The sequence below is a fragment of the Saitoella complicata genome (assembly GCF_001661265.1).
Source record: "Saitoella complicata NRRL Y-17804 unplaced genomic scaffold SAICOscaffold_15, whole genome shotgun sequence".
Lineage (NCBI taxonomy): Eukaryota > Fungi > Ascomycota > Saitoellomycetes > Saitoellales > Saitoellaceae > Saitoella > Saitoella complicata.
In genome coordinates this window covers 146,184-162,050 of record NW_017567006.1, presented here as the reverse complement: position 1 = coordinate 162,050, position 15,867 = coordinate 146,184, and the positions used below count along the sequence as shown (strand labels likewise).

At 52.8% G+C, this 15,867-nt stretch overlaps 7 protein-coding genes and 1 non-coding gene across 8 annotated transcripts; 3 read left to right on the top strand and 5 right to left on the bottom strand.

The window, feature by feature from the left end:
- Nucleotides 1-12: 12 nt before the first annotated feature.
- Nucleotides 13-1,511, bottom strand: SAICODRAFT_93745 (putative vacuolar targeting protein Atg24). Its single transcript, XM_019171899.1, has 2 exons — nt 754-1,511; nt 13-710 (listed from the first exon to the last, which is right to left on the bottom strand). Exons 1-2 carry the CDS (start codon nt 1,487-1,489, stop codon nt 139-141), a joined length of 1,308 nt encoding a protein of 435 aa, XP_019023413.1. The 5' UTR covers nt 1,490-1,511; the 3' UTR covers nt 13-138.
- Nucleotides 1,512-1,600: 89 nt separating this feature from the next.
- On the bottom strand, nt 1,601-4,488 carry SAICODRAFT_133044 (Nop14-like protein). The gene has a single exon (XM_019165448.1). It carries the CDS (start codon nt 4,430-4,432, stop codon nt 1,742-1,744), a length of 2,691 nt encoding a protein of 896 aa, XP_019023412.1. The 5' UTR covers nt 4,433-4,488; the 3' UTR covers nt 1,601-1,741.
- A 473-nt stretch (nt 4,489-4,961) lies between these two features.
- On the top strand, nt 4,962-6,146 carry SAICODRAFT_25982 (uncharacterized protein; the record flags this gene model as incomplete). Its single annotated transcript, XM_019166899.1, has 1 exon — nt 4,962-6,146. One exon carries the CDS (start codon nt 4,962-4,964, stop codon nt 6,144-6,146), a length of 1,185 nt encoding a protein of 394 aa, XP_019023411.1.
- On the bottom strand, nt 6,093-9,485 carry SAICODRAFT_133033 (uncharacterized protein). The gene is made up of 4 exons (XM_019165447.1): nt 8,399-9,485; nt 8,134-8,342; nt 8,006-8,081; nt 6,093-7,956 (listed from the first exon to the last, which is right to left on the bottom strand). The coding sequence occupies exons 1-4, from the start codon at nt 9,192-9,194 to the stop codon at nt 6,239-6,241; spliced, it is 2,799 nt and encodes a 932-aa protein (XP_019023410.1). The 5' UTR covers nt 9,195-9,485; the 3' UTR covers nt 6,093-6,238.
- Nucleotides 9,404-9,489, bottom strand: SAICODRAFT_t92. The gene has a single exon. It is a non-coding gene; the product is annotated as a tRNA-Lys (tRNA).
- A 1,606-nt stretch (nt 9,490-11,095) lies between these two features.
- SAICODRAFT_41338 (transcription factor GATA-2) lies at nt 11,096-11,434 on the top strand (the record flags this gene model as incomplete). The annotated part of the gene is made up of 1 exon (XM_019168656.1): nt 11,096-11,434. A coding segment is annotated over one exon (339 nt), but the record flags the coding sequence as incomplete, so codon positions are not given.
- Nucleotides 11,435-12,175: 741 nt separating this feature from the next.
- Nucleotides 12,176-12,778, top strand: SAICODRAFT_19867 (RNA-binding domain-containing protein; the record flags this gene model as incomplete). Its single annotated transcript, XM_019166172.1, has 2 exons — nt 12,176-12,283; nt 12,344-12,778. The coding sequence occupies exons 1-2, from the start codon at nt 12,248-12,250 to the stop codon at nt 12,776-12,778; spliced, it is 471 nt and encodes a 156-aa protein (XP_019023408.1). The 5' UTR covers nt 12,176-12,247.
- Nucleotides 12,779-13,204: 426 nt separating this feature from the next.
- SAICODRAFT_132969 (uncharacterized protein) lies at nt 13,205-14,306 on the bottom strand. The gene is made up of 2 exons (XM_019165446.1): nt 13,494-14,306; nt 13,205-13,440 (listed from the first exon to the last, which is right to left on the bottom strand). Exon 1 carries the CDS (start codon nt 14,224-14,226, stop codon nt 13,558-13,560), a length of 669 nt encoding a protein of 222 aa, XP_019023407.1. The 5' UTR covers nt 14,227-14,306; the 3' UTR covers nt 13,205-13,440; nt 13,494-13,557.
- Between the last annotated feature and the right edge of the window lie 1,561 nt (nt 14,307-15,867).

Genomic DNA, 15,867 nt, shown 5'->3' with positions numbered 1-15,867 from the left:
AATGTACCGTAGGCGCTGCGTTCAGTCAGCCTCTGCAGCTTGTCCGTTTTGACTGTTAAGCAGTGGCTGTAGTCTTTCCCATTGCTCAATTGTCTGTATGCCAAATGTCAGCTCACTCTCAAGGATACGACCCAAATTTCAGCATACCTTCTGATAAAACCTCACGTTCGCCACCGCATACTCCCTCAACGTACTCCTCATCTCCCTCGCCTTAATCTCCTCAAATATCTCCGCCTCCTTAATAACCTCCTCATCAAACGCCTCCGTCGTCAACCTCGCCGTTTCAGTCTCATTCTTTAGCTCCTCAATCCTGAACTCAAGTTTCTTCAACCGATCCTTCCGAGACTGCTCGTGATCCACACCGCGTAGGTCTTCAACTTTGCCGCGGATGAATGAGGTGTGGTGGGATGATGCTAGTTGGTCGCGTTCTATGGTTGTCTTTTGGAGGAATTCCATGAGGCCTTCGTAGTCCATTTGTTTTTGGTCTCGTTGTTTGAGGAGGGATTTGACGGAGGTTAGGTAGGCTGACATGTCTTGTAGGGAGGTGAGGTAGTGTGCATCGGTGATTTCGTAGAGGTCGCGGATGGCGGTGGAGGTGTGTGTCAGTGCGTCAGAGAATGCAGTAATCTCTTTTTGTAAAGCGGGCTCCAGGGCGTTAAGTTTCTGGATTTGATTCGCCATGTCGGAAAAGTCGGATTGGAGGTCTGTAACTTCGTCAGTACAAATCATTTGAGGTCTTCCTAAAGAAGTTACCCGCTGTCCGCCTAGCAACCCTAGCAATTAACTTCTCAATGTGTCCCAAATCCTCATCCAACTTCTCCGCCTTCTCCTTTACATCAATAAATTTCTTGTCCGGCTTGTTGATCTTGGTGAATGCATTCAACAATGCATCTCCGAAACCTTCAAAGACACCACTGCCGCTGTCAGAGCCGTTGGTTGCACGCGCAGTTACGTTCTTCTTGGTGTATGCGTGCCAATCCTGGGACTCAAGGAAGGTGTGCAACGCAGGAGTACGGCGGAGGATTGGATGGAGTGTGAGGCGGGTCAGGAAGGTATTCAAGGAGTTAGCACGACGAAGGGTGAATGCCTGTGCGAAGCGGTCCCCCTTAATGTACTCCATATTATGCTTCTGCGGTAGTGGTGGTATCGCACACGCAGGATAATCCCGTACGAGGACATTGTGCAGAAACACAAAGTCAGTAAAGCGTCTTCGTACACTCAGATCCTGCTTCTGGAATGCCGAGAATGTCGTATGCGTGGTGACGAGATAGGACACGAATGCGTCCTTATGTCCCTCCAGTTCCTTCTGCGGTGAGTCCACTTTGCACTCCAGGACGTTCCTCCCAGTGTATGCTTCCCGCACTTCCTCCTCCCCAGCGGCAGCCCTCGGTTCAGTGGGATTTTGGTCAGGTTCGCTAATCTGAACATCATGCCGTTCAGTCGGAGTAGGGGGCATTGTATCCCATTGAACTGAATCGAAATCTGCCATTGGTGGTGGATGAATGCTGTTGGTAATTGAGGGTGGTGATTGTTCGGGTCCGTTGGCTGGGTTGGCTACGTACTGTACCGGTATGGACTCCGCCCGCCACGCAGGGGTCACCGCGGCGAGAAGCTCGAGCACCGCGGGAACAACTGGAGAGGAGGAATGTGTATGTATGCCCAGGCTCATGTAGAGTTCCAAAGGTTTGGGCAAGTAGCTATAAATATCATCCAATGACCTGTACCCAATCTAAGAAGTCAATTAGTTCTTGTTCTTCATCCTCCTCTTCATCCTCTCCTGCTCCTTCTTCTCCGCCTGCTCAACCTGCAAACTTCCATGCACCTTCCGCATCTTCACCTCATACGCCTGATCCTTCGCCTTCTGCGTCTTAATCTGTTCACGCGCCAAGAAAGCGTTGTCCTTGCGCAACTCACGAATCGCACCCTTCTTCTCACGACGGTGTTCAGCCTGCAACTTGCCAAGCTGGGCACGCTCGCGGTCGGGGTCGTAGGATTTCTTGTCGAGGGAGTAGTGCTCTTCGAATTTGGGCAAGTAGGTGGCGATGGCGACGGGGCGGTGAGCTTGCATAGCGAGAGGCTTCCGCTCTTGGCGAGCAAACTTGCACAGCTTGGCAATCGTATCCCGCTCGCGTTGGATTTTGTTCACCAGCTCCGCCGGCAAGAGCTTCGCGTTCTTCGGGGCGAGGTAGTGATCCAACATCGCAACACACGGATCAAAGATCTCCACAAACGCAGGCGCACCCTTCCACAGATCCGCGAACTGTGTAATAACATCAACAGCAACGCCGACCAAGCTCGCCTTCATCGCACCCTCATCCTCGACCCGCGCAACAAACGCATCCTCGAACTTCATCTTCCTCAACTCTTGACTCTTCTGCTTAATCGCCAAGAAACTAACATCACCAGTAACAGGGAACGTCCCCGGAACAGGCTCGACTGCGGTGGGAGCGAGCTGTGCCAGTGCCAAACACGCGAAATTCAGCGCCTCCGGAACGATTCTCTTAGATAATCTCTGGTACTGCACAAAAAGCGTCGCAACGAACAACCCGGTCGCCAAATTCTGTACCGTCGTCGTCTTAGTCTGCGCCAAGAACTGTCCCATCAGCAATGCTGCCGGAGTCACAATCATATGGTGATGATCAGACGTCGGGAACACCGTTCCCAAAATCGTAAAGAGAACCAAATCCGAACGTCTTGGGAACACCTTCGCAGCAAGAGCCGGCTCAAGACCGGAGGACTTCACGAACCTCTCCCTCATCTCCTTCAATTGATCTCTAAACGCCTCCGTCATAGCCTCCGGGAACTGATTACCAAGTCCATGCAAATGCTTCGCCATCCCCTCGACAATAGCCCACCTAACAACGTCCTCCTTCGCCAAATCAAGCGTGTAATCCAACAAAATCGGAACGAAAGCGAGGAGCTTAGCTTTGTTTTCGGGGTGGAGCTTAGGGTGGTGAAGGACGCGGATACGGTGAACCACAACGGGAATGTCGGTATCAGAGACGGTGGAGAGGATAGCGGCGAGTTCGTCGTAGGTACGAGGGCAGGGGTAGGTATATGCCAAACCAGCTGGCTTTTCCTCTGTGAACTTCTTAAGCTTGGGTTTTGGTGTCGATGCTTCTTCGACGACGGCGGATGAGGAGCCCTTCTTGATAACGGGTTCTTCGTCGAGCTCGAGGTCTTCCATGTCGGACTCGCTGCCGGACTCGTATTCCGCCTGGTCGTCGTCATCCTCGTCCTCACTGCCCTCCATCTCCTCATCGTCGTCATCCTCCTCTTCATCGTCATCCTCCCCATCCTCATACCTCTCCAACAACTCCTGCGCAGCCTCGATTCCCCTTCCAAGCCCAAACTTATTGCCCTCCTCTTCCTCATCATCCGGCACGAAATCATCCTCCAAATCATCCGCCTGTGCTCTCCTGTTCCTCTTGTTCCCTCCCTCGTCCTCATCGCTCTCCTCACCTCTCATACGCCTCAACCGTGAGGCTTCGAGTTTCTGGAGTTTCTCAGCTTCCTCCTCGGCAAGCTCGTCTTCGGTCTTCGTACGGTCCGAGGGGCGTGCACGGCGGTCGTAGACCATCTCGCGAACAGCGGCGTCATACGCTACATCCTCCGCCGTCTTCACGACCTTCTCTCCCCTCAACATAGCCTGACGCTCTGGGTTAATCCCAGTTCCCTCCGTGCCAGCCAACAACATCCGAATATCATCCAACTCGGCATCCAAAGCCTCACGTTCGGCGTCGTCTTCGTCTTGTTGCTTTTGACGTTCGAATTTGTAGAGTTTGGATTTGGCGATGACTTCTTGCATGACTTCGCGCTTTGACTTCTTGCGTTCGGGTTGGTCGGGGTCTTCTTCGTCGTCGTCCGAGAAACCGCCGAATTGGGCGTGCATGGGTCCTTCGTCCTCATCCTCGCTCATACCCATCGGTGGGCCGTTAAGGTCATCCATATCCGCGAGGGATTGTCCAAAATGCGTAAGCGAGTCTTCATCCTCGAGGTTGAACATAGATCCCTTGGTCTTCTTCTGCTTCTCCCGAGTGAAACGCTCCAACATCTTCTCCTCCGGTGTCAAATTCGCGTTGTTCTCACCGAAACGTTTATCGACCAACCCTCCAACCTTGTTCCTTCTCAGTAATTGTGGCAACAATTCTTTCTTTCTGTTTTCCTCTCCGACAGCCTTGGACAACCCCGGACGACCCTCCTGACCCTTCTGCTTCCGACCACCGATGTCATACTTGACTTTGTTGGTTTTGATCTCATATGGCTGGAATCGCTCGCGGATCCTGTTCAGGGCCTTTTCCCTATCCTCCTTGTTCTGCGCCGGTCCCTTCTTCTTCTGCTTCTTGCCGACGGAAGGGCCGGTGATTCCAGCGCTCGACAGCGACGACTTGAGTCGTGCGAGAGTCGACTTTTGAGACTGAGCCTTTCCCATTGTCTGATCTCTTCGAATAGAATGAGAAATCGACTGGTTGCCTCCTCGTAGGTCTTCCTCGAAATAAAATCCATGCGCCAGCAGTAGATGTGGCAGTGCAGGCGTGTAATACTGTACGGGACGCCCGGTGCACCCTTGAACCTCCTCGACGATGGCAGCAGCTGAAGTTCGCTGTCGACCTTGCGAACATGACATTCATCAGGCAAATTCAATTACAATTGGACAAGCTGCCTCGGCCATTGATCCCTTTCTTTGCCGGCTTGACAGCGACGTTGGGAATTTACGCGGCTGGCAAAATCACATGGTGGCAGTTATCGCAATGGAAGGCAATGACGCAGAAGACAACTGCTCTGAAGGGTATAATTAGGGCAGGCGATGAGAACAGTATGCTATCTGAAACCAACTTATCGTACGTGCGCTCACAGCAAGTACGCAGAGATCAAGCTCGAGGACCTTGAAGTACTGATCAATGACGGCGTGAATTCCAATCTGCAATTAGCGTAAACCTACCACTTTGTTACCCCTATACATGTCATTGACTTCTTTATTCCTTAGTGCAACAAAGCTCGTGGTCGAACGCATACTCTCCCCGGACAACCTCCCCTCCCTCCTCCACGCTTGCATCTCCTCCAATGCCCCAACCCGCGTCCGCGCCCTCCGCGTCCTCCAATATCTGACCTCCTCCCGACCTACCACAATTCGCCTCTGTACCCCCGCCGTCTTCCTCACCCTCACCACCGCGCTCCTCAACGTCCTAGCCGACGAAGACGATTCACCTCGAGACGAACGCGGCGAGCGTGAAGCTCTGTCGTGTTTAAGTACCTTCATGGCGCTAGGGTATACAGCGAAGAGCATGGCTGTTGAGGCGGGGGTTGTGGCGTGGTTGAAGAGGTATGAGGCCGATCCTAATCCGTCCTTGCCTGTTGCAATTGGGGAACACGAGGATTTTAGTACGTTGTTGGTTGATATTGTGCGTGGGCTTTTGGACGTGGAGCAGGGTCGACTACAGCTCGTGGGTGCGGGGTTGTTGGGTGAGGATGCATTGGAGAACTTTATCCCGAATCTGAGTGATCCTGTGTTTAACCCGGAGTTGTATGTCGAGGTCGACCTGGAAGAGTTGCAGCGGGATGAAGACGGAGATGTTTACATGATCGAGGAAGAGTACGAAGAAGAAGAGGAACTCACAGATGAAGATGAGCACGAGCACGAGGATGAAGAAGAAGAAGATAGTGGCGACGGAATTCCCACCTACATCTACTCCGAAGCTTCAGGCGACGACGACGATGAAGAAGCAGCCCTCGAAGTTACAGAAACAATCTATCAGCAACTCGCCTCCACCGAACGCCGAATCCACGGCCTCTCACTCACCCCGGCCCCAGCCCCAGCCCCAGGCCCCGCCCCCGACGCAATGGGCCAACTACTCCTCCTCCTCGAACAAGAAACCATAGCCTTCGAATCCCTCATGGCCCACATCAACAACCTCACCATCCCCGTCGTTCGCCGCCACGCCCCTGACTTTGACGCAGTCTTTGAGCAACTACGACAGCATCAGCGGAATGTGACACTTAGGGCGGGGGAGAGACCTGATGATCGCAGTGCGCAGGCGAGGTTGGATAGGATGGCGGAGGTTTTGCAAGCGACGAGGGGGATTAGAGAGAGGTTGGCGAGGATGGTGGAGAGGGTTGAGAGGCAGGTTGTTGATCGTGGATTGTAAGCAGGAAGGAACTGAGCATATGGATACCATTTATACCAAATTCTGCGGTTATAGCTAAGGATATCGCAGGCAAATATAACAATACGGGGTTATTAGAAGCGCCTATGAGGCCTCCAGAATGTCTCTCCGTCTAAGTGGTTCCCGTTCCAAACTGCACCACGCCTGTCTACGTAATTTACCGGCTCTTCGGCGTAAGCGTATCCTGTGTTCTCGTAACAATCTTGCTGAGAACGTTCACACGCTTCGCCGAAAGCCTCCCGCTCTAGTCTCTTAATGCTCAAGGAAGTATCTGCTTCGAGGTATTTATCGCTGTCGGCCATCGCCCGTTCGGCATGCTGCGGTTGGTCTCTGTAAAAGTCATGTCCTATTGCATGCGTCGGAGCATGCATGCCGTAGTCATGCTTGTCCTCTTGATGCCTATAGTCGTTCTCATGGTGATACTGGTCAACCTCATGGTGGGCGCTGATACCGAGAAATCCTTCTTCTCCGGTATCACCGTCGAAGTAATCAGCATGCCCTTGGTAACATTGTTCTTCAAAACGGCAAGTTGTGGGATATTGACGGTCTGCGCCGGTACGTGGGTAGCTCTGGTGCTGCAGAGCGTGAGACGCGGGTACTTGAGTGACGAAAACCGACTCGACCTCACCTGCGACGTCCGGGTAACGATGTAGGTACTCGTTTTCAGGACGACACTGCATTGGTTCAGCAGTTGCGTGAGTTTTATCGTCAAACGGCTGGCTTGGCTCGGCAAGCTCTTCACCTCCATCTGCGTGAAGCTCTCTAAGGAGGGCGGCTTGTTGACTGGCCGTTAAAACATCTTCGATCTCATGGTAAAGCGCTTGGTCGCTTTTATGACGAACTCCGTTATTCTGTATCTCTGAGTTGCGCTGAAGGGGGTTCTCAGACGATTCAATGGTACGAGATAAACGAGCTATGTGTTCCGACTCCCTTGGCTGCCGTGCAACGGGCTTGGTTAAGGATACCTTGCCAACCGCAAAGTTTTCACCTACTGCATTGGCACAAGCAGCAATGAGAGCCGATAGTGGGGACCGTTCAATATGCATATTTGGCGTCCCCACATATTCACAGATTGCAGGTTCGCATAACGGTGTCTGCTGCGTAAGGGAGGCCTGCTCATTCCTTTTCTTGGGGACCTCCGTTTTTATAAGCTCGTGCCTGTCGGACAGTTCGGAGGAAACGGCAGTAGAAGACTGCTGCCGCCTAGCTTCTTGCGTCGGGGCTGGCAAGACCTTCTCGGCTCTCTTCTGTGTTATAGTAACATCAGCCCCACCCGCAAAGTGCTTCAAAGTCGACGCATCCAGGGTAATCTCGTCTCTGCTTTCTGCTGGCATTGCCGTCGGTCGGCCTTTCTTGGATGTTTTCTCTGTGGTCTCAGGCTCTGGCGTAGGCTCCCAAGTATAAGGTTGATCAGAAGTATCCGCTGCTAACCGAGTTGCAGTCCCAGATGCTTCAACAAGCTCTTCGTGAGTTTCCTCGGTAGAAGGCATGGATGAAGTCTTTCTGCATTTGTCTGCGTGTTGCTTTTGCGGCGCTGACTTCTGCTCTTCATGATGCCGCTCTATGTCCTTCGCACTTCTCCTCTCCCCTTCTTTGACCTGCATAGCTTGTTCGCGTTCTTCGTCCATGATCTTCGACTTTGCCGGTCCTTTCTTGCTCGAATCAAAATACGTCGAGATAGTCAGCGGCCCGGTCTTCTCCTTCTTCTTCAAATGCGGCGGGGTATACTGCGATGGATGTACGCGTTTCATGCCGGTAAGAAACTCCATATCGGAAAAGGACAAATCACCAACTGTATGCGCCTGTTAACCTGGATAAATGCAGGCGTAAAGAAAGCATACCTCCTTGGCTTTGCTTGGGAACGGCCGGCGAAGCCTTTCCTTTACGAAAGATCCCGAGGCTGTGCGAAGGTTTGAGCTACAGCATACATGGTAAGCGCACAGAGCATACACAAAATTTGCCTTGTTACCGTCAGCCTGTCGCTTCTGATGACTAGACTCGATTTGAACTTGTCCATCACCAGTGACTTCCCCACTTCGGGCTTCCCTTTGCTCTTGGATGACTTCCTTTCCTTTACTTTCTCGTCTCGAACAGCTTTGGCCTTCTCCGTTACCACCGTTTTCTTCATCTCACGGTCTTCGTACATCTTGTGTCGCGAACGTTTCTCAAATTTTGGTTCTGTAGGACAGCATACAGTTAGCACAGATGGACAACATAACCCTTACTTTCCCTACCGTTTATAACAACTGGCGCAGGACTGTCTGAACGAGTGTTAGAACTGGAATTTTCCGACGACAACGACGAAGAGGGCGGATCTGCTTGTCGTAAACACGGCTTCGGAGGCGATGGCGGTGGCATTGGAGGACGCTTTGGCCGAGCAACAAGCACGGAGCTGTCTGAAGACGCGAACACTTCGGGAACCGCCTTTTCCTGCCGCATATATCGCTCAATGCTCCTTTCCTTCCTGTGATGATGTCGATCTTGGGACTCAATGCTGCGAGAACGTGCGCGACGATCTCGATGTCGGTAACGGTGATCCTTGGGTGAACGAGACCGTGATTGACGTCTGGCATATTGAAGCCTCATATTCTCCTTCTCGCGACCCCTTGACCGGCCTCGCTCTCGTGTGGTGTCCCTCTGTGATGTCTTCTTTCGGAGTGACTGCGATGTCGATCGAGAGCTTGAACGTGATGACCTCGTTTCGCCACCCCCACTGTCACTCACTGCCCTGCTCCTGCTCCTATTTCTTCCTCTCCTTTTCCTTTCCTTCCTCGAACTCCGTCTGATCCCATCAGTCACGTCATATCGATCACGTAAGGCGCTCCTCGGATTGCTGTCGAAAGTGAGCTCAGTACGCTCAGATGGTATTCCTTGATGAGCGCCGACGAACTGCAGAACATAGTCGAGCTTGTTATCCAGCTCTGCACGCCCGAGGGCATCCAGATCACCCGACTTGAGGGTCATGGCATTGATGCTGGTTGAAAAGGAGTTTGTTGTTGTTGAGGTAGTAACACGCGCACATTCGTACATTCGCACGCGAAGTGTCCGGGTCTCACGCCCGCACAGTCACACGCAATCTACCTCTGACATGATGCCAGAATCCAGTGGAGGATAGGGGTCTTCGCCCTTGTTCGGTAACTTGGAACAGTTGTGAATGTCGGCAGGGTACAATGAAATGGTAGAACGCCGCTTTGTGCCAGGCTGGATCCGTGGGAAAATCAGCATGCTCTAATCAAAAACGCCCGAAGTGAGGCTCGAACTCACGACCCTCAGATCTCCCAAATGCTTAAAAGTCTGATGCTCTAGCCAACTGAGCTACCCGGGCTCAGGGTAAGACTTCTTTGTCTATTGCAATACAGAATGCACAAGACGACGAACCCCGCGCCCGGCAGGGTAAACTCAACGATCACCCACAACCTTCACTTTGACCAACGCCAAAGTCGAGAATAAAACCTCGAATAGACAAGGCCGACTCTCTCCTATCGCGGATCGAAGCACTCGGGATTACTGTGCCGGGTTCTGCAATTTCCACATCCGTGGAGCTTATGCAGGCTGACTCCAAAAATTCAGTCCCGCCCAAACCCTGAGAGGGGAGCTGAGACTTAACTTTCTTGGGCAGCCGTCCGACACCCACCTTCCGTCACCACCACCATCGTCAGACGACATTTTCGATCTCTAGTAAAACATTCAGGATACAATATCCTGATGGCTTTCTAAATAAGAGACCCGAACAGATCGTCTTTTTACCTGAGGATATCATCTTCAACTCTCTCGCGACCGCAGAAGCAACTTTTAAACTAAGGACATCACATTAACTATGGCATTTTTCTATGGAACTGGAGCTACCCACGTACGTTCCATTCCCTCCCAGAAGGCCTTGCGACGTCCGATAACGACATTGGAAGCGACCTTCTGGGTCCGCCATGTCCTTCCTGAACAACCGCTGATCATGTCCTGCTTTCAGGTTGGCAACGACGTTGATTGATCAAGAAAACCGCAAAGCAAACGACCTTACATTACACTCTACTATCATCGCGACTGATCGCGAAACTGTGCAAAATACTCAGCACTCCAACAACACCTCCGCAATGGACACATACGCTTACGACCTCTACCCCGCCGGCTTCGAGCTCGGCGGTGGGCTTCCGCTTGGATTGGACGCTTCCTCTCCCATGCTCCCGCAAGGATACGCCATCTCCCTCTTCCCATCCGCTCCTGCTGCCAAGAATGAGACAATGACGGCTGCGTACAACTTGACGCCGTCTGGTAACGAGAATGACAACAGCAACAGCGCTGGATGGGTCGCGGATGGCGGCTTCTTTGGCGAAGAGTTGGGATTGGCGGCACAGACTCCTGACCTTTCTTTCTCCGGCTCTCCCTACTCTTTGTCGGACGATTACCCTATCGTTTCTCCTACGGGCAGCTCTTTCATGCCTACGGGTCTCGAGTCCTTCTTCCCTACCCTCCCGTGCAACGATGATGACAGCAATAGCGCGTTCATCGCATCGGCGGACGTCAACGTTAACATTAACGTGACCGAACAACGCACCTTCTTCCCTCAGCAGAACGCTCCGCAAGCATTCATCTCGGACGCTCAGTTTGCCAGTTTGGCGCCGACCGATATGCTCCCCCAGTTGACCCCTCCCGTCTCTTTGTTTGAGACTATCGAGGAGCCTCAGTTTGGTGATTATGACATGAACTTCGGGATGAACCTGAACCAGCTTCCGTTGGCTCAGACAGGACCGTTCGCTGCTCCCGCCCAGATGAACTTCGAGATGCCCTACAGCACCGGAGTCGGAGCCGAGCCCCAAATCAAAATCGAAGGAGGCAGGAACAACAGTATCACTTCCGCCGACTCCTCCTGCCACGGCCATGGTTCCTCTCCCCGCAGGACGACCGCGAGGGCTACCAAGCAGCCCCGCGAGCTTGTCTGCTTCAACTGTCACGTCACCAAGACCCCTCTCTGGCGTCGTACCCCTGACCGCAAGCACTCTCTCTGTAACGCCTGTGGTCTCTACCTCAAGCAATACAACTACATGCGCCCTCTCGGCCCCCGCGCCCGTACCCACCCCTCTCCCTCCACCGCAGCGGCCTCAACCCCAGTTGACAAAGGCAACCGCTGCGTCAACTGCGCATGCACCGAGACCTCGTTGTGGAGAAAGAACGAGAGGGGCGAGGCGGTGTGTAATGCGTGTGGATTGTATGCTAAGCTTCATGGACGTGAGAGGCCGGTCAGTATGCAGAAGAAGAAGATTACGAGGAGGAAGAGGCAGGTGCAGGTTGCTGAGAAGAATGCGAAGAAGGTGAAGGTTGAGGGTGGGGAGATGGCTAAGGAGGAGAGTGGGAGCCCGGCTCCGAGTGCGAGTGGGAGTGAGAGTGGGGAGGGGAGTGGAGCGAGTACGCCGCAGAGTGGGTTGACTACGGCTATGCCTTCGCCGGCGATGCCTACTGCTGCGATGGAGTTTGTGAACCTGGAGATGTTCTAAACCGCCCGCTTGAGTGTAGTTTTGATTCTCAATGATATCCTAATACACCGTACACTTTACTCGATCGTCTCGAGCTTCTCGTCAGCACCAGAACGTCTAAACCTGCGGTTGGCGTGCGGAAGAATGCGTTGGGCAGCGCGCGCTGACGCATCCAAAGCTGCTGATGTCAATGAGCGTATTAAAAAGCACATGCTTGTGATTCCCTCGAGGATCGCACACCGGAAACCGTCCCAAAGCAAGGCCTCAATTGCAATTGCCTGGCTGGCTGCTAACCGTCAAGGTCACGACGTTTAACCGCGCTGGTCACCCTCTCGCACATTCACCGACGCTCGCGCAGACACTTGGGCAGGATGTAGCTCACGCCCCCAGCTGACCTAAGTAAGATCAACCGCAATGAACGTGCTTTGGGACTAGGCCTGCCTGCCTTGAACGAACAAGGAATTTTGGATGACGAGTCCCCCGTTGCCCGCTCCTATAAATTCTCCGCCCCCCCCCCGCTGCTTCTGAATCGCAAAGTTCAATTGAGTGTTCGAGTTTGGTTCGATCAGTCAGTTATCCAGTCAGTTATCCAGTCAGTTATCCAGTCACTTAGTCAGTATGTCCACGAAACTTTTCATCGGAGGCCTCGCCTGGGTATGCTCTCATCCTCTTCGCAATTGTCTGTGAATGTACGCTAACTAATCGTCACTACAGGCCACTGACGACGTCTCCCTCCGTCAACGTTTCCAGGAGTTCGGTCAGATCGACGATGCTGTTGTCATCAAGGACCGCGAGACCGGCCGCTCCCGCGGTTTCGGATTCGTCACTTTCTCAACCGCTGATGAGGCCGACGCCGCTGCCAAGAGCATGGACGGACAGGAGCTCGACGGACGCTCGATCCGTGTTGACAAAGCCTCTGAGCGCTCCGGTGGCGGAGGTGGTGGTGGTGGATTCCGCTCCGGAGGTGGAGGCGGATACGGAGGAGGAGGCGGTTACGGCCGTCAGGGTGGAGGTGGAGGATACGGTGGTGGTGACTCCTACAGTGGTGGTGGTGGATACCGCGGTGGAAACCGTGAGGGCAACGGCGGTGGTTACGGTGGTGGAGGCTACGGTCGCCAGGAGGGTGGCGGCAACGGCGGCAGCTGGTAAGCTGGCCAGCCGCAATTGGTATGTCTTGTCCCTCTCCTCTTCTTCCATTGTTGTCAAGATTCGGTATACTAACTCTGATGTTGCACAGTCGGCCAAGCCAAGTCCAAGTGTCCCGTGGTGATGCCATGTCATGTTCATGTTTCTATTATCTTTGATTTCTTTTTGAGTTTCGAATTCTTTACGCCAACCACCCTCGATATCAACGTATGTGTACTTCAGTCAGTGTGAGAGATGAGTTTTACTATATTTGCATTGGCTATCATCAAATCTGTCTGTCTATCGTCGTTGTTCGTCGTTCTTGGGCATGTTTCATCAGGGGATACGGAGTTTGGGAATCTTCTTCAGTTTGGTGCCTGTCCGATAGCATACAAAAGATCCGTCCGTTCGCTTCTAAAATTGTTCATTTATAGTTTACGTCTTCTTGAGCATTCTCTGCCGTGATTGGTTTATTGCAGCTGGTGTAGTGCACGTGGAGGTTTGAGGATGTTGCTGTGAGAGATCGAAATGCTACGCCGGCGCTCTTGCACGTCAACGGATACGTAACCGGGGGTCAACAAGGAAACCAGAGTCAATTCCAGTAATAAGCCAATTAAACAGTGTACCCAAAAAGAAGAAATCCCATATGACGACGACGAAGTATACCCCATAACCAACCCATAACCCTAGCAATAGCGTTAGCATCTGATGCAACACCAGTGAGTGAAGGTGAACTTACCAATCCAAACTCTGCTTTCTATCCTTACATTCTCACGCAAGAGAGAGAGGCGGAGCGCAATGCTCTACGACCTCCTCGCCTGCCACGCCCTCGGCTCACCATCCAACCTCACTCTCTTCTCGTCAGCGGCCATGGCGGCGGGTGACTTCTCGTGCTGCAACATCAACCACTCGGTCATCGTGATCCCCAAGATCTCGCACTCGGCGGCGACCATGGCATTGTGCGCATCACAGCGGGCCCTGGAAGCAGCGAGTTCCGCGCGTTTCATGGCGCGGATGGAGGTGAAGTGGGAGATGCCTGACTTCTTCGTGGTGGTAGTACCGGATTGGGCATCCGTGCTAGCTCGTTTGCAGGAGTCGTAGCCGGAATCAAACGAGTTTCTCTTCTCGGCTACGTCCGTAACAACGAGAACCTTAACGCCCCTTTTCTTTTCCCCCTTTGCCTTCTTCGCCTCCTTCTCCCGCTTCTGCAACATCTTCTTCATCTCGCCCTTACACGTCGCGCTCCTCGGCCGCGGCTTGTACGCATCCGGACGGTCGTTACACACGGCAACGATCGCGTCGGGGATGGTGACCAGCATCAGCTCCGCAGATTTGATGAGGGCCTTCTTAGTAGCCTTGCCGAGTTTGGCGAGGAAGGACTTCTTGGGCTTCGTTTCGGTGGTGGTGTCGGTGACGGTGGTAAACGTAACAGCGGTCTTCTTGGAGCACTTGATAATCTTAAAGAGTGCCATGGTGATGCTTTGTAGGTGGTTTAGTAGAGAGAATGGAACTCGTAGAGATGGGAAAGTGCTTGTTGGGAGTGTGTTGGTAAGGAGACGAGTGTTGTGGTTGGGGAGAAGTTTGAAAATTGATAGAGCGAAGGCTATTGAAAACGCTTTCGTGCCGATGGAGTCATGACGTTAACTTGGGCACCAACCAGCGAGTGATGTTGGTGTTCCGTTTCCGGAAATTCAGAAGTATGTGCCCCCGCAGCACTCGCGCAGCTAAAGTCCAGGCTTTGGAAAGTATATCTAGATCCATCGGTGAAGAGTCGAAATTATCATAGATGCTATGTTGACGGTGTGTTCTTTCCTGAGGTCTCTATACTTCCGTATTGACCGCTGAGAATCGAGGAGAACCTCTCCACCCCATGTTAACTAACATACACATACACACTGCACACATAGCCTGGCAGTACTTAAAACGTCTACCATATATAATATAAGAAGCTTCAAGTCTTCAAAGTAAGTGTACCTCAGTACTCCTGGCTTTTCATGACATGCGCAGGCCGGATTTGGCGTCGTCGTGCGTGCGTGGGAATCCGCGAAGACTTGAGTCTTCATTCACAGTATATGGCAGACTCCGTCCGAGTCCTCATCTGGGCTAGGGTCACGCAAGATACCTACACGACGTTTTAGATGAGATGGAAATAGTGAATTTACGTTCGTAGGTGTTCTGGAGTCTACAACCATCATGTATGCAAATCCCTGCTTTGTCCTCACTGTAGAGAATCCCTTGGCAGTGCGCTTACTGACAATACGGCCCCCAAACAAGCACTTGCAGTGTTTAGCAACTAGGCAGGCATCTGCCAAGCTTTCACGTCTATGCCCACAGCTTTCTGTCATGATTACGCGGGTCCGTCACACCGTGGGAAATTTAGACATGTAGCATACGCTCTATTGAACACATACTTGGAGTGAGCCTGAAGTATCAACAAGCACTTTCAGAAGCATGAGTGATGCGACCTGCGGTGGAAAAGCTCCATCTTCATACCTCTGCCACCAAGTAGGAACCAATTTATACACGTAACGCTCTAGATCGTCGAATCTCCTCTAAACCATTCATGAACGAGCAATTGACCCGCGGCCGTGAGATGCCTTAAAATGGACTTGAATAACCGAAATCCCGTCTACTTGAGTTCGTCAGAGGACCGACGGATTTTCCGTAATGAGTCGTTTGACCACTCCCTCCTCCTCCCCAGCGTCCGGCGCGGCTGCATGTCCCGTCTCACTCAGCGCGGCGCCCGGGCAGCGGCCGAACCTGCAAGCCAACCTGGCCATGGCGCACAAACAGACCCTGGTCAGTTCAAAGCGGCAATTGCAAGGATGCCGCATCTTGCAACTGAGGCGGCGGTTTCACCTTCACTCATCAATGGCTTTGCACGAGCAGCTGTCACTTCCTGGCGGGAAGGGAGCGGTGTTCACGTGTACACGGACATGTGTCCCCCAATGCCCGGGTAACTTTGATGCGAATCGCGTGTTTCGGACATCGTGCCTCGTACGGAACAGATCGACGCTTGCGGGTATTCGAAAACACCAGCTGCTGGACGGCCTTACCCATCTGCCGTATCCCTGCAGCGCGGCATGGCGGTAACGGTGGAAGCCTACGAAATC

What these genes read in the sequence shown, in the direction of transcription:
- SAICODRAFT_93745 (XM_019171899.1), bottom strand. Translation starts at nt 1,489, where the DNA reads ATGGCAGATTTCGATTCAGTTCAATGGGATACAATGCCCCCTACTCCG. An exon ending in GGTTGCTAGGCGGACAGCGG is followed by an intron (nt 711 to 753) that starts GTAACTTCTTTA and finishes GTACTGACGAAG; the next exon opens with TTACAGACCTCCAATCCGAC.
- SAICODRAFT_133044 (XM_019165448.1), bottom strand. Translation starts at nt 4,432, where the DNA reads ATGGGAAAGGCTCAGTCTCAAAAGTCGACTCTCGCACGACTCAAGTCG.
- SAICODRAFT_133033 (XM_019165447.1), bottom strand. Translation starts at nt 9,194, where the DNA reads ATGTACGAATGTGCGCGTGTTACTACCTCAACAACAACAAACTCCTTT. An exon ending in TGCGCCAGTTGTTATAAACG is followed by an intron (nt 8,343 to 8,398) that starts GTAGGGAAAGTA and finishes GCTGTCCTACAG; the next exon opens with AACCAAAATTTGAGAAACGT. An exon ending in TCCCAAGCAAAGCCAAGGAG is followed by an intron (nt 7,957 to 8,005) that starts GTATGCTTTCTT and finishes AGGCGCATACAG; the next exon opens with TTGGTGATTTGTCCTTTTCC.
- SAICODRAFT_132969 (XM_019165446.1), bottom strand. Translation starts at nt 14,226, where the DNA reads ATGGCACTCTTTAAGATTATCAAGTGCTCCAAGAAGACCGCTGTTACG.